The 15,805-nt window shown below is 50.4% G+C and overlaps 1 protein-coding gene across 7 annotated transcripts in view; it reads right to left on the reverse strand.

Annotated features, from left to right (window-relative positions):
- The window catches only part of GRAMD1B (GRAM domain containing 1B), a 188,308-nt gene that overhangs the window by 21,008 nt on the left and 151,495 nt on the right, over positions 1-15,805 (reverse strand). For all 7 annotated transcript variants that reach the window (XM_070384053.1, XM_070384052.1, XM_070384054.1 and 4 more), the window contains 7 exons: positions 11,482-11,566; positions 10,836-10,939; positions 9,652-9,747; positions 8,032-8,112; positions 4,501-4,616; positions 2,574-2,730; positions 1,138-1,327 (listed from right to left, as the gene is read on the reverse strand). In XM_070384053.1, the coding sequence (XP_070240154.1) occupies positions 1,138-1,327; positions 2,574-2,730; positions 4,501-4,616; positions 8,032-8,112; positions 9,652-9,747; positions 10,836-10,939; positions 11,482-11,566 (829 nt within the window). The remainder of the gene's footprint in view (positions 1-1,137; positions 1,328-2,573; positions 2,731-4,500; positions 4,617-8,031; positions 8,113-9,651; positions 9,748-10,835; positions 10,940-11,481; positions 11,567-15,805) is intronic.

Below are 15,805 nucleotides of genomic sequence, written 5' to 3' on the forward strand. Positions count from 1 at the left end.
ACCCCAGTTATCACACAGCGACCACCCGTGCAGCCCTAGACGGCAGTGGCAAAGCAACCACAGGTGAGATACTGCTATAGGTGACTCACAGGAGAGACTGACCACAGACGGAGAAGTGGGCACTGCTGGCCCAGCCTCACAAGTCCAACCCCACCAGCAACTCACAGTGCTCGTCAACCACACTCATGAACACTGAGCATCTGGCCTCTCGCCCCGGAATGTAAGAGGCACCGTGTTCCTGGGAGAGGGTGAGAGGCCAACCTTCTGCAGGAGGGAAGTAAGAAGCCACCTACTTAGAAATGCCAGAGAAGCACCATCTCCACAGTCTATCTGACGGCAACAGACTAGGTCTGAAACCCTTATGCTGAGTCAAAGCAAGTGTCTATTAAAACCTAACTAATTTTCCAGGGGCTTCCCTGGTGGTTCAGGTGGTAAAGAATCTGCCTGCCAACGCAGGAGGTGCCGGTTTGATCCCTCGGTCTGGAAGATCCCCTGGAGGAGGAAATGGCAACCCACTCCAGTATTCTTGCCTGGGAAATCCCATGGACAGAGGAGTCTGGGGGGCTACAGTCCATGGGGTCGCAAAAGAGTCGGTCATGACTGAGTGACTAACTTTCTCCATTGAGAGTGTTTTTTTTCAAGGCTGCCACTAAATCCCACAGTCAGCTCCTATGGTTGATCAGCTCTTCCTGTCTGAATGCTTTCTACTCTTAGTCTCCAGGAAAACAAGCTCTCAGGTCACGGCTACTTCTTCTCCATCTCTTTGTTGGTCAGACACGACCATGAATTTCCAGGGGCAGAGGGCTGGTACTTTGCTGGTGGCATAAACACTGATGGGCAGAGCTGTAGGAAAGCCAGTGCCAACATGCAATGACAAGACTAAACGGCAGGATAAAGCACTGCCCGCTGAGCAAAGACAGACAACTATGAAACGACAAGGATCCTACACTGAGTACCCCCAAAAAGGGATATGTGCTAATAACAAGAGTATCTTTTTTAAAAAAGAGCTCTATTACCCACACACCCTTCTGCCGGGAAGTCACACTGACTTCTGTCTCCATTATGGGAACATCTGTTAAGCCTTCAAAAACGTCTGGAGAGAGGAAGGGCCACTCTGCCCCCACTGTGGACACCCACCTTCGTCGTGGGTGTCTGAAGAGTCACTGAGCTCAGTGGGGATGTCCTCGTTGTCGTTGAAGTCCAGCGAAGGGGAGTTCACGGGCGCGATGATCTCAATCTTTTCCCCGATGATGTTGTCGATGGCGAGCTCCTTCTCCAGAGACCCGTCGCCCTCTAGCACCTCCTCCTCCAGGGGCAGGCCGTCAAACTGGGGTGGAGACAGAGCGGTCAGCCTGGTTTCCTCTCCAGGGGGAAGTCTAAGAGCTGGCCGAGGGGGCCTGCACGTTCAGAATGCTCGGGAACTGGGGTATGGGGGCCAGGGTTCTCCCCAGTTCTGCTGTGGAAGACAGAACCCAGCAGGAGGCCCTGTCCTTCTCCTGACCCCAAGCCCTACATGTGGGCACAGCCGGATCCTTTAGTCCCGCCCTTCTCCTGGGTCCCGGCCTCTACCACGTGAGCCTGTCTCCACTATTGCCTGTTTCCTGCGAGGTTCAAAAGGCTTCTCAAGCAATATTTGACTCATTCTCCCTTTAGCCCTGCGAGGGAACAGGTACACCTCTTTATATTTTAAAGTTAACCTCAGGGACTTTCCTGGTGGGCCAGCGGTTAAGAATCTGCCTTCTAATGCAGAGAATGTGGGTTCAATCCCTTGTCAGGATACTAAGCTACCACATTCCTCCTCAGAGCACCTAAGCCCACACACTGAAACTAGAGAGCTCACATGCCACAACTACAGAGCCTGGATGCTGCAACAAAGACTCGTGCCAGTCAAAAAAAAAAACAAACTCAGACACAATGACTTAAAAAAACAAGTTAACTTCAGAGACAGAAAATGGAGACTAGGCATCGAATGGATGTTTTCATTCTAAGGCCAAGTGGTCTGACTCCTAAACCACTAGAACACAAGGCTCCCTTTTCTGGGAACCCTTTCTTCAACCTGCCAGCTCACACCCGGACACTTCCTTCATCCAGCTTCTCCCACTCCATGACCAAGTCTCAGAGGACAGACTCCTTCTTTCATACTGTTACGTCTTTTGCAAAGCCAGCACAGCAGGTAGGTAGCCCTGAGTGTCCATACCAGGGTTTCCATCACGCTTTATGGAATGAATGAACAGAGAGCAGTGGTGCAGTCCTGTACTCATGTGAGACTTTGACTTCAGATCAAGGCAGTGAAAAGAAGACCTGGAATAGTTCTCCACCAGCGGGCTGATCACGGCAGGCCACCAAGGGCAAGCTCATACAATGGACTTGAAATGATTCTCATCTGCTAAGCCAAACAAAATCTGGTACCCGCTGCACTGAGAACCCAGCTCTGGATTCTACACTCATTTGAATGTGGAGCCTCTCTGCATAAACTGATCATGGCATAACCAGCCTCCCCTCTACCTGCTCCCCAGGCTGGGAGACACCATCACTGGGCTGGGGTGGAAGCAAAGTGGGGTCCCTGCCCGTACCGAGACGGGGGCTTCACTGCTCCCCGTGGACGTCAGTGTGCTGTTGGTGATGGATTTCTTGGGCAGCTGTGGACTGGCATCCGGCTTGGTCTCTATGCTGCTTTTGGATGAGCTGTCGTTCACTTCATTCTCTTCTACGGGGATCTCCTCACAGTAGCTGAAAAGAAAGGCAACATGCACAGGTAGACAATAATGATTAAAAAAAAAAAAAAGAAAGGCAACATGAACCTACGTTAACCTCGGTGGCCAAGATGGCCAGCTCACAAGAAACTCACACTCCTAAAACTATACGGGCTCGTCTGTTTCTTTGCTGTGTCCATGGCCTTCCTCCAGCCACTACTTGCCTGTGAACTGCCCTTCTAAAGCCTCCTTCCCACCTTACACCTCCTTCCCGTGGTAAAATCTCTATCCCCAAATTCACCTTTTCCAGGCATTCTCTTAAATGTGACCATTATTTGTCTTAAAATTCCTTTTTTGCCCATTGGCACCCCATCCCACCCCAACCTGACCATTTAATGAAACATCTGTGCTCTGAGCATACATCTGATTTCCCATAGCGACTAGGACAGGACTCCAAACGAGTGCCCTTTGCTGGTGCTGCCCAGATTCTGGATCATAAATAGCAAACTTCTCTGCATCACACACTGAGGAAAAACCCTCCTTGAGATAAAGGCAGGCACCCTTCTGTGGACACCACAGGTATGCCATTGTAGCTTCTCCCAAGGGAGAGACCATCATCACCATTCTCATCAGCATCTAACCTCTACTCATTACCACATCTGGATGCGTTACAACTCTGCGTCAATCATGATATGCATTTTAGAGACAATCAAGTAGATACACAGTGAAGTGATAATACTATTCAGTGTGAGAAGCGGTACCTGAGCGTAGGCCTATGCACTGCACATCTGATGCTCTTTCCTTGCGGTCTATTCTTCTATGCCTCTCACACGACCACGACACCTCTACCTCAAGCCTGCCTGCACCGCTTTAACCCATCAGTAGCACATGGTACAGCAATAGCCCCTTCTCTTCACAACATCCTCCCCTTGGCTTCCAGGACACGAAATTGCTAGCATCCTCCCACCTCAATGGATGTTCTTTTGTGTTTTCTTTTGCTGCCTCTTTCCCAGGCCCAGTCCCTGAGCTGCTGCTTATGTTAATTCAGTCACCTGGTGATCTCAGCCACTAATAACCTCCGAGGTTATGGCCCGAGCCCAGACCTCCCCACACTCACACACATCAACACCCACGTGACATCTCCACGTGGCTAACAGTCATCCCAAACTCAACTTGCCTAACATCAAGCTCCCAATCTTCCTTCACAGCTGCTCTTTGTCTAGAATTGTCCATCTCAGTTCAGAACAACTCTATTCTTCCAGCTGGTGGATCCTTAAAGCCACTTGTGAGTCCTTTTTGACTCATCAGCAAATCCTCCAAAATATGTCTGGTTCTATCTTCCAAATATATTCAGAAACTAACTACTTACTGCTGTTTCTACAGCTACCCTCCTGGTCCAAACCACCATCACCTCTCATCTAAAGGATCTAAATTATTCAGCAGCCTCTTAGCCGGTCTGCCCTGGTTCCCCTTCAGCCTATCTTCAACCCAGGAGACAGAGTGATGTTAAAATTTTAAGTCAGGTCTCATCAATTATCTATCTGAAGCCTTCCCTGGCTTCTCATCCTCCTCTGAAGAAATCATGCTGGCCCAGCAGCCCTCAGAGTCCAGCCTGACCTCCTGCTCCCTACCTGGCCTTGGCTGGCTGGCCCAGCCACCCACTTCCTCCATCTGGGAGGGGCTTCCCACAGCCCCGTCCTGGGTGCCCCCTCGCTTCCCTCAGGGCCTGACTTAGATGCCAGTCTCTGGCCATCCTCGCCCCTCTGGAAGGGCTCCCCGCAGGCGGCCTGCCCCCTGCCCCGCTCACCCCATCGTGTTGAAGTCATCATCGGGGGGCACGTAGTCCTCGTCGTCACTGGTCAGGCCCAGCTCGTTCCCATAGCACTGGTGGACGAAGTGCCACAGCTCCTTGGGGCACAGGGGCTGCAGGGGACGGCAGAGAGGCTTGACCCTCCCTTCCTCGGGACTCCACTCTCCACAGAGGCAGAGTTTACCTGGACTCCCTCGAGGGATGAAAAGCCAAACTCTACCCTCCTCGGCTGGATAAGTGGAGAGCGACCGCTCCATGCAAACCCCACCCCTGCCCTGCCCTCTGCTCCGGATCTGTTTTTCCCCTAAGAACATGGCTTTTAGCAAAGCCAGGAACTTGACCTGTTTCCTCTATTCAGGTCTGCACAGCAGAACCGATGGGCCCTTGAACTGCCCGCCTCCTGCTCCTGTGAATGAGGCCCTGCATTAAGCAGCATAAACCAAGGCACTCTGGGGCCAAAATGATCACAGAGCTTTTGAGCTGGACTCAGAATGAGACAACCTTGAGCCAGTCTCCCTAACTCAGCAGGAATCTCCTGATACTAACAGTGGCCTCACAGGCCCCAATGGATCAGATCCAGGAAAGATGTGACACCTCCAAGGTGGCCCATTCCTCAGCTGGGCAGTTCCTGTGCTTGGAAAGAAGCTGCCATTCTCACAGCTTCAGGGGCCTCAAAGGTCACTGCATCCAACTCTCTCTTCACTGCCTGAATACTTCCTTCTTTATCCTTAATCACAATCAGTTCGCCTACAGGTCTATGTATTAGTTCCATATACAGTTTTTCTTATTTCACTGGATGTCTACATATTCTTCCCAAAAGCACTGTTCTAAGAAAAGTTAGCTCTCACTGAGGTTCAGAGTTTCAGGCAAGAGGCAACAGAATGTCAAAGAATGAAGGTCAAAGGTGGAGACCATGGATGAGTCTCGGTTTGCTGGGAGGGAGAGATGCTGGGAGGGATACATATGTGAAAAAGAAAAGCGTTAAGAAAAACAGAAACAGTAAAGAACGTTCCCACCAATAGATCTGATAAGGAATTGGAGCTTTCTGTTGACGTCACCCTTTTAAGGTATGGGCTTCCCTCGTAGCTCAGTCGGTAAAGAATCTGCCTGAAATGCAGGAGACCCAGGTTCAATTCTTGGGTTGGGAAGATCCCCTGGAGGAGGAAATGGCAACCAACTCCAGTATTCTTGCCTGGAGAACCCCATGGACAGAGAAGCCTGGAAGGCTATCGTCCATGGGGTCACAAGAGTCGGACACATCATAGTGACTAAACCACCACCGGTTTTAAGGTATAGTTTAAGAAGCAGGCAGCTGGCAGGACGCCATGAGCCAGGGTTCCAGGATCCAGTGGAGAAATGCCCAGAATAGCAGTTGGAGTTCTCTCTGAGCCAGCAAGGTCCAGGGTGTGTGTGTGTGGGTGTGTGTGTGTGTGTGTGGGTGTGGGTGTGTGTGGGTGTGTGTGTGTGTGGGTGTCGGGGGGCAGCTCTCTGTGTTCGCTCTCCTGGTCCCAGAGGAAGGCACTTGCTTCTCCTGTACCTGGACCTCCTCCCTCCAGCTTTCATGGACACCATCCACCGTGCCCGGGACATGCCTGCCTCCCTGCCGGACCACGCCCTCCCCTTCCTCACAGTTTGCCTTCTCCACGAAGCCTTCCCTGCCTGAGTCCACCGGGCTCAGCTCATCTGACCATAGCTGGGGCAAGCACAACTGGCAGACTCTGCTCATCAGGCGGAATTCTTGATTATTTTGTGAGAGGTTTTGCAAACCATATGGATGATCCTCTGTCTTAGAAATGACAGTGCTGTCTTAGAAATGACAGTGGTTGTGAGCTGAAAATTCAAACCTGCCAGTGGAGACCCACATGCATTATCATTTTACCACTATCCATGGCTGATAAAGGTTGATGACCAACTCAAGTTATCAGGATTTACACGAGGGCTACAGACTTTCAGGTTAGAAAAAGCTCTAAATAACACATCTGTTCAATTTCTTTTAGATGATGGTAAGTCTGGGCTAGAGTCAAGGTAGATACACACATTATACCTAACTATATACATGTCATATATATAATTGGAATTATTATATCATCATATAATTTCCCCCCCTAAGTTTCTTTCTCTGGCAAGGAGGCTGTTTCTTAACCTCTGCTCCCCTCGCCAACTTTGGCATCTGCATGGGAATTCTCTAACACCTTCAGCCAGGTCTCCTTCATCTACATTTCCCACAGAGTCCCCTTCACTCAGGTGGTCAACTGGTGGCTGTATTAACTTATTTTCCTACTTTCTGTATTTTTTAAAAAAGATTTATTTTATTGAAGTCTAGTTGACCCATAATATTGTGTTAATTTCTGCTGTTCAGCAAAGTGATTCACATATGCCTATATATCAATATGTTCTTTTTCATATTCTTTTCCAGTTTGGTTTATCAGAGGATATTGAATAGAGTTTCCTGTGCTATACAGTAGGACCTTGCTGTTGATCCATTCTATATATACATGATACTTTGCATCTGCTAATCACAAACTCCCAATCCTATTTTCTGTATTTTTCATGTTCTGACATCTAAGGCCTTGCTGACTGTGGGTGGCCTGTCCCTTGCAGGATTAGCTAATTTCTACAGATAAAAATCACCCCATGAGGAAGAACACCTTTTCTAGGTAAAGCCTCCAAGCCAAAGCCACACCCCCAAGGACCTCCCCCTTTATAGCTCTTACATTCCAGGCCAATTCTCTCTTGCACTAATTACCCCTGGACGGTCTCTCTGGAGAGAAGTCTCTCTATCCTGAAGCCTGATGAAACACTCAAACTAGCCAGTCCTAAACCTGCTTGGGCTTCCCAGGTGTCTCGGTGGTAAGGAATCCACCTGCCAATGCAGGAGGTCCATGTTTGATCCCTGGATCAAGACGATCCCCTGGAAAGGGAAGTGGCAAACCACTCCAAGATTCTTGCCTGGGAATTCCATGGACAGAGGGGCCTGGTGGGCTACAGTCCATGGGGTTGCAAGAGTCGGACACAACTGGGCAACTAAGCAACAGCAACACTCATTCGTTCCTGTGAAATGAAGGCTCTTGTTCTGCTGTCCCTCCTCGCTCTCTCTGCCTCCTGACTAATCTGGAACTTCCTGTATGGTATGCTGGGCCTCTGCTCCAGGGATCTGTGAGTATAAAACCTTCTTCCTCATGACAGTTATTTCTGTTTCTGTGTGTTTTACCACACCTGATTGAAACAAACCCCAGTATATTTTAAAACAGCAGAACTGAGTGCCCTAAGTCAACAGGGCCTTGCTCCAGGCAGCCAGGAGGCTGTTCACTTAAGAGGACATGTTACTCCCAGCACCTGAGTCACCAGCAGTGGAGGACATGTTACCGCGAGCCTGGAGGAATTCCGGAACCAGGGGGAAGCAGGGGCTTCCTAAGAGTAGGCCAATGCTGCAGCAAGAGCCATCACCCCAGGGGCCGCCACCCAAGAGGCAGGGACATTCTAGTGGGTGTGCATCCTGAGGCTGAGGAAGGAGCGAGCAGGACTTACCTTTTCCAGGAGAGCATTCTGCCAGAGCCGGAACATCATCATGTACGTCCGATCCCGGGCCCCGAACGAAGTGAAAAAGTGCTGGATTGAAAGAGAGCGTGGCAAGAAATGTCTGTGAAGACTTACAAAATAATGGATGGAGACATGGGACTCCTTCCTTTAAAAAAGCTACCGAGGGATCTTCCTGGTGGTCCAGTGGTTAAGACTCCATGCTTCCAACACAGGGGGTGTGGGTTTGATTCCTGGTCGGGGAGCTAAGATCCCACATGCTGCGTGACATGGCCAAAAATTAAAAAAATATATATATATTTAAAAAGCTACTAATCCATCCTCAAATACTGCATCCATGATGACAGCACAGGGCTCCGCAGTGAAAGGGGTCAGTTCGCTGAGTTACCCACTGTCGTCAAGTCCTTTGCCATGGCCCAGGCACCTGGGACCTCTGAGTCACCCACTCTCTCTAAGTTCTTCAATGTTCATCCAACTCTGCTCAGTGCTTCTCTTTCTGGTTTGAAGTTTTCACCTCCATAAAAAGCTTCCTTTGCCTCCATACATAGATTGGTAAGTGGTGAGCTGGGAACCAGCCCAAAGGAAGGAGAAGGTAAACCCACTAATCACCCTTTGATTCATTAATTCAGCAAACACTTGAATATCAGTGTGTGCCCTCTTCTACATGTACATACACTGACGCATGTGCAAACACTTTTCTACATATTTTGAGCTCAGTAACAAAACAGAAAGAAACTGCTGCTCTTAAGAAGCCTACACATTTGTGGGGACCTTTTATAATATGCGGGAAGAATGAGACAGAAAACCAGATTTTACTGAAGACATTCTAGGTGCTTCACAAATACTACTTCATTTAAACCACACTAAAACCTTGGAAAATAAACACAACAGCTAATATTCAATAAAGAGAAATAGGGTGGTGATGGTAGGTGACCCCTGTAATTACAAAGCTGCTTCATGCTAGAAGCAGAACTCGAAGCAGAGACTATTGGACTTTGAAGTCTCAGGGCTCTTGATCCTGAAGTGCCTGAAGTCAAAGGGTGTTATAGACCTGTGTTCAGTCCATCTCTAGCCCTGCAAGTATCAGTCTTCAGGGCCTGGTTAAAGGTCAAAGATCACAGTGCTTTCTGCACTCTAGATTTTATCTACCACATCTTCCCCATGGCAATAATATAGACAATCCATTTCCTATCAGACTCCTCACTCCTTTTGATGAGCTGTCCTGATACATAATGACACAACTTCCGTTGTTTAGTGCTTTACAATTTAGTGTTTTCAAATGTGGGAGGTCATTCCAAGATTCTGACAAACAGGCATCGCTGGCTCCATTTCACACATAAGAAAACTGAGGCTCAGGTTACATAATGTAGCCAAGGGACTCTATTTCAGGTGTTCTGGCTCTAAGTTCAATGTCCCAGCACCCCACTCTCATGTCTGCTAGACTCTAAGCACCTGCCCACCACAGAGGTGGTTCCCACAATCCACTTCACTCTACCACCTCTCACCCCAACCCTACTGGTCTCCCCATTAATGCGACTGAAGGGCAGGAATTCAGGAGTAGAGGGACTGGGGTTTGGGGGAGTAGTAAGTCCAAGATCAGACTCTACTTACCTTTTCTGAGTCAGTGCAAACTTGGATGGCATTGGGGATGAGGCGAGCTGTCTTTTCTTTAGTCATGGAGCAGATGTCTTTCAAACGCACAGTTAGCTGGCATCCACACAGAAACAGAGAAAGGAAAACAAGCAAGAGGCAGCATTAATAGTCAGGTGAAGAGTGTTCTCCAGGCACCAGTTCACACAGAGGAAGTCAGATCACAGGCTATATGCTTCTCAACCGCGAAGGAACCTCCTCAGAGATCACTTGGTTGAGTCCCTTATTTCAGAGGCTGTAGAGCAACCCTCATTGGGAGCTCAAGGGTCTCTTGATTCTTGGTCCAAGGAGCTTGCTTTCTCATTTCTACACAGCCTGATAAACATGCATGGATCCCATCAGAATCTGCCACTTACAGAAACACAGAACCCTGGCACCAGATGAGACCTTACAGTCACTTATCTATCATTTCTCACTTTATTTTGTAAGACTAGGAAATAGGCAAATGAAGAATAAAGGACTAGCTTCAAATTGCATGGCTAATTGGTTGCAGAACCCAGAAAGTACAAGCCAGTTCTGCTGAGTTGCAAGGTCAAGTTTCCTCTGACTCTTACGACTCTGCTTCTGTGGTGGTGGTTTAGTCACTTAGTCATGCCCAGCTATTGGGACCCCATGGACTGTATAGCCTGCCAGGCTCCTCCATCCATGGGATTTCCCAGGCAAGAATACTGGAGTGGGTTGTCATTTCCTTCTCTTGGGAATCTTTCCTATCCAGGGATCAAACCTGCATCTCTTGCACTGCAGGCGTATTCTTTACCACTGAGCCACCAGGGAAGCCTAAATATTTACCTGCATTTCCCCCAAATCAAATGGTCTCCACACTCTCCTCCACATCCAAGAAGGAGGGAAGAGGGAAAGGCATGGTAGAGAGACCTATCCTTCAAGACTCATGCTTTTGTGAATTATAAAAAGGCTTGGGTAGAGCATGAAGTCAACCAAAGAACAAAAGTGGAGGCCACTTCCTCAGCCACAGCCCAGGGGACAGCCTCGGGGAGCAAGTCTCAGGTTTTTTTTTTTTAATTTAGTTTTTGGCCGTGCAGCTAGTAGGAGCTTAGTTCCCTGACCAGGGATTGAACCCATGCACCCCAGCGATGGAAGCTTGGGAGTTTTAACCACTGGACAACCAGGGAAGCCCCAGTCTTTACCAGAGTTTCCCAGCGGAAGATGTTGCTGTAGAAGCAGATCCAGTTTTCGGAGAGGTAGAGTCGGCCCTGAAGAAGAATGTCTCTTTGGAGTGCACAGGAGTAATCTGTAGCAGAATATGGGAGATGGAGCTCAGGGACAGGGAGGCTTCTCAGTAAACCGCTACAATTAAGCACGACACCGCCCCCCCCCCCCGCCCGCAGCCCCAGGGAGCCCAACTGCCCACCACAGACTAGGTGTGAGAGATACCAGCCTAGCGGCCCAGGGAGTCCCTAGCAGCTTCTGATTGGGAACATGAAGGGTGTGAAACAGGCTACTGCCTGGAGGCAGAGGCAAGGATGAGACAGCAGAGGAAGCAAGAACATTAGAGGCAGAAAGGCCAACATAATTCAGCTAACGCCACTCCCCCTCCATGATTTCCCCAGTCCCCCCGCTGGGCCATCTGCAGACACAAGAGTAGCAACGACTCCTCCCAGGCGGGGCTCTCTGGAGACCATCACACATGGGGCTCAGCCCTGAGCCCCCATCATTGGGTCAGCACTCTGGATGTCTCCTCTCCCAGTTCCCAGACAGACACTCTCACTTGGGGACCCTCTAGTCAGAGAAGCAGCCTTCCTTCCTGCCCCACACCCAGGTCACCCCGCTCACCAACAATGAGGCGCTCCGTGTCTGGAAGTTGCTTAAAGAGCTTTCTGAAGTCTTCATTTCTCTGCTTGTATGTGGGGCTTAACACCTGAGTGACAATGGCCAAGGTTAGCGGATGCTGCTAGGTTCATGGGCGGGGGAGGAAGGTGCAGGAGGAGAGCCTGCTTGCATATTTAAAGGCAAAGTTGAGGTTCCAGTTAAGGCAGAGACCCCAGGAGGCCAGGCTAGGCAAAGGGGGCTCAGTGTGGAAAAACATGGTGGAGAGAATTTGAAGCTGCCAAGGGCTTCGTACCCAGTGTTACCCAGCGTCTATCAGTGAGAAAACGTCAACCCTACTAAGCAGGGCTCACATAACCACATCCCAAGTGGAGAAAGGAAGAGGGGACCACACTGGGCTTCTGCTGTCCTGCCTTCTGCCAGCAGGAAGCACCAACTGACAGTGAAGTAGGGGCCCAAGGGGACCCCCTACCCCCACAGCAGGACCCAGGATATACGACGGTGCCTAGTACAGCTCTCAGAAGCTGCCATCGTGAATAATATAGTAAGCACTTGGCTGGGTCTGAAATTTACGACAGGAAAAAAAAAAATCCTAAAACGTAAGACCAGTACAATGTTATGTCAATTATATCACAATAAAACTGGTGCGGGGAGGGGCAGAACTGCCCTGGGTTTTTAAAAACCCATAAAACTAGGACTGAAAAAAGCATACAAGTAGAGAATTAAAAGCCTAACTGGCAACTTGAGGTACTCAAACTTCATTCGCTCACCACCGCGTACAAGACTATCCAATCCAACTCTTTTACATTACCACCAAGGAAACCAAGCTCAGAGAGCGGTCCCTGCCCAAGGTCCCCTGGCCAGTCAGAGGCAAATCTCTGGATCCCTGGTTCCCAGCTCACCTCCTGCCACCACCTGAGCTGCCAGACGTCCCTGCATCCACCCACCTTTTTGGTGCCTCAATGCAAACTCCTAATGATAGCGAATCATTCCGGGAAATCCCATAAACCAGTTGATCAGACAGGAATTCTGCTCTTTCTAAGCTTACAATCGTGTGCCCGTAGATGAAAGGACCCAAGGACAAGTGCACAACCTGGGAAGGGCCAGGTATCATGATACAGACCATCTGAACTCCACTCGGGTGACCTGCTGACCGACTTATGTCAGGAGCGCACCCAGGTAGGCAGACTGTCCTGGTGTTGCTGACTGACGGGTCTTGGCCATTTACGCTTTTTCGCCCACTTTCCTGAGAATCCACTAGCTGTGGCAACAATGGAGTGAGCTTCACACTGTTAGCTTTTTGGCTTTTTTGCAGAACCAACAGCCTGCAAGACAGGGACTGCTGCAGCCTGGCCACCCTGGCAGCAGGTTCTGACTCCCTCAGCTCAGCTGACTACCTGTGCCAGAGAGAAGAGGATTTTAGGAAGCTGGAGGAGAGAAAACAGCATGACTTCAGTTTGGGAAGGTTTTCCATGTAAGAGAGAAGACAGCACTTTCAACTACTCTGCCCAGAGTTAATTTGAAATTTAAACTTGTTTTGGCTCATTTATAAAATGAGTTGTATTTCCAAGGGGATCCTCTGTTACCTTCCCCAAAGCAATAACATGCTGTAGAATCCCAAACTTCAAGAATCAGGATCACTCACTGGGAGGAAAAATCTGGAAGCCAGCCCACCCCGTGACTTCGATAGCTAGAAAAGACCTCAGAAGACAACACTCCTCTGACCTACATGTTAGTTTCAAAATGACACAGATATCCAACCTCAATGTGAGGCTCCCTGGCCTCACAGAACAAGAGTCCACACGTTGAAAACCCTTGCCTGACCACCTGACTGTCTATAAGTTCCTGACCGACCTCGTAGAGCTAACATGGAGTGAGAAATAACCACGCTCCAAGCACTGTCAAAAGCCTTTCACATCCTTTCACCTGACTACAGGGTCATCTTTATTATCCCATTTTAGACTCGAGGAAACTGAGGCACAGAGTTTAAGCAATTTGCCCGAGGCACATGGTTACAAATGAGAGTGTAACCATGGTACTAGCACAGTGTGGTCCATAGCTCCTGGTCTGAGCTGTCACTCTGCACGGCCTTGGGGTTCCTGAGCCAAGAAGGGAACCACTGGGATGCCCCAGCCGAGCACAACCTCTTGGTGATGAGATACTAACTTATGTGGGGGTCCCCGCTAGCTTTCCATGCCTGCAAGTGGATCTTTTTTTGGGGGGGTATGGTTTCAGTTTTGCAAGTTCCAGAAATTTTATGTACAATAACGTGAACCTACTTAACACTACTGCAACATACATTTAGAAATACCTAAGATGGTAAACTTTATGTTACATGTATTTTAACACAATTTATTTGTGGGTTTTTTTTTTTTGCTACACTGTGCAGCTTGCAGGATCTTAGTTTCCTGACCAGGGAATGAACCCGGATCCCTGGCAATGAAAGACCCGTGTCTAACCATTGGACTGCCAGGGAACTCCCACAATTAAAAAAACAAAAACTATTAGTCGAGTCAGTCTTTATATTTTACAAAGTTCCAATATCAGCCTGAGGACCAGCCTACCAGATGGCCCCAAATCCCCCCTCAGTTGAAACTGGACGTCAGACACGCGAGTACCCCCAGCCTGGAAGTCCTCCCGTTGCTAATGCTCTCTCCAGGGAGCTTTGTCACCCCCTGCTCCTCTCACATCCAGTGAGGACTCAGATATCAGCAGAGATGCAGGTGCAGGGAGTTGGGCCCTAAGCTCCAAACCAGAGGCAAATTGAGGGAGACCCCCTCTCCCCTCCTCTCCTCAAACACAGTCCTGGCTGTCAGGAGGGGAGGGCCCATCCAGCCCTGGTCTTGGAGGTCTGCCAGTGCTGCGAGGGCTTCCTGGGGTGTAGGAACCCCTTAACCCAGGCCTGCAAATCAGTGGCCTGATCTGAACAGGCTGCCAGCATGGAAGGCAGGCCAGCTAGCCTCCCAGGGTCTAAAGTACAGAGATATTAGTCGGCTGCCACCAGCTACCTTACTGACGTGGGAGGCGATGACCCATTCTCCCTGGCGTCCTCGCGCTCTTAAAGCCATCTCCTCCCATGGAAAGAGAAGCAAGGCTCATGCATTTTCATTTTAAATGGCCAAAGAATTTTGGTCCAAGGATTGTCAAACCCGGGGCCCCTAGAGCACAGAGAAGCGAGGACATGCACTCACGGCGGGGATCTCCTCAGACCCGGGCCGGCAGCAGAATTCCGCACCGGCAGGTCCCTCCGTCAGCTTCTTCAGGTGCTGCTGCAAAGGCTGGCTGTCCTGCTCCAGCAGGAGGCTCCAGAGGACCCCCGATTCCGTCAGAGACTCCATCGCTCCCACAGGCTACCTCCCCACGAAACGCTGATCCTCGAGCTCAGATCTCTCACCGTGCTCCCAGGATGCAAACAGTCAGTCTTGCCCGGGCTGGACGTGAATGGGTGGCTTCAGGCTCCTCGGCAGAGGGTCTGTGCGACCCTTGATACCTCCTTGGCTTCCCTTGAGCTTGGTTCCCAGCGCCAAGCTTCACAACTGGGCGGGTGTGGTCAGCATGGTTCTCAGGACAGGCTGGCTGGCCAGCCTCCTGTGGCCGGGCTGTTTCATCCCACTTGGCTCCCAGTGCAGGTCTCTGGGCTAAGGGTGACCCAGAGGGGACGTGATGAAGCCCTTCTCCAGGTTGGTGTGGACAGCTGCTCTGAGCAGCCGGCAGTGGCCAGGATGCAGACGACGGGGCAGGTGCACAGGGCCGCCACAGGTACGCCCTGCTGCGGCTCACTCACAGCCCAGTGGCTTGTGGTGGGTCTCAAACTCCCAGGAGGACGGACACCCAACTCCCCAGTGCCGTCTGGCCGGTCCCACAAGGCAGCCCGTTCAACGTGCAATCGCTCCTCTGGGCGGGCGCTGGTGGCTATGACTCATGGTCCTCACCCAGGCAGCACAGCCACGGCTGGCCAAGGCACCAGGGCCTGCTCCCACCCCCACCCGTACACACCCCCCTTTTCCTCCCAGGCCGAGCTCTCCTCGGCTGACCAGCAAACAACTTCTTTGTTAGAGTCATCCGTGGCAGGAGGGGGGCGGGGTGGCTGGGCGGGTGAGCGGGCAGGGCCAGAGCCCTACACATGCCTCAAGTTACAGGACCTGGGTGATGGTACCGGCCAATGTCCTGCAGTAACCCCCGGCCGAGCCTGGCCTCCCCAGCAGATGTTTCCTGCAATGGAAAGTAGCTGGCCAAGGCTCCGAGTGGGGGAAGGGCGGGGAGGAGGTGCCAGGGGCACTCCTGTTATGCTAAAATCTAAAATTGAAGATGCAAAACAGCCAGGGACTTC

This window comes from Bos mutus, chromosome 15, assembly GCF_027580195.1.
Source record: "Bos mutus isolate GX-2022 chromosome 15, NWIPB_WYAK_1.1, whole genome shotgun sequence".
Taxonomy (NCBI): domain Eukaryota; kingdom Metazoa; phylum Chordata; class Mammalia; order Artiodactyla; family Bovidae; genus Bos; species Bos mutus.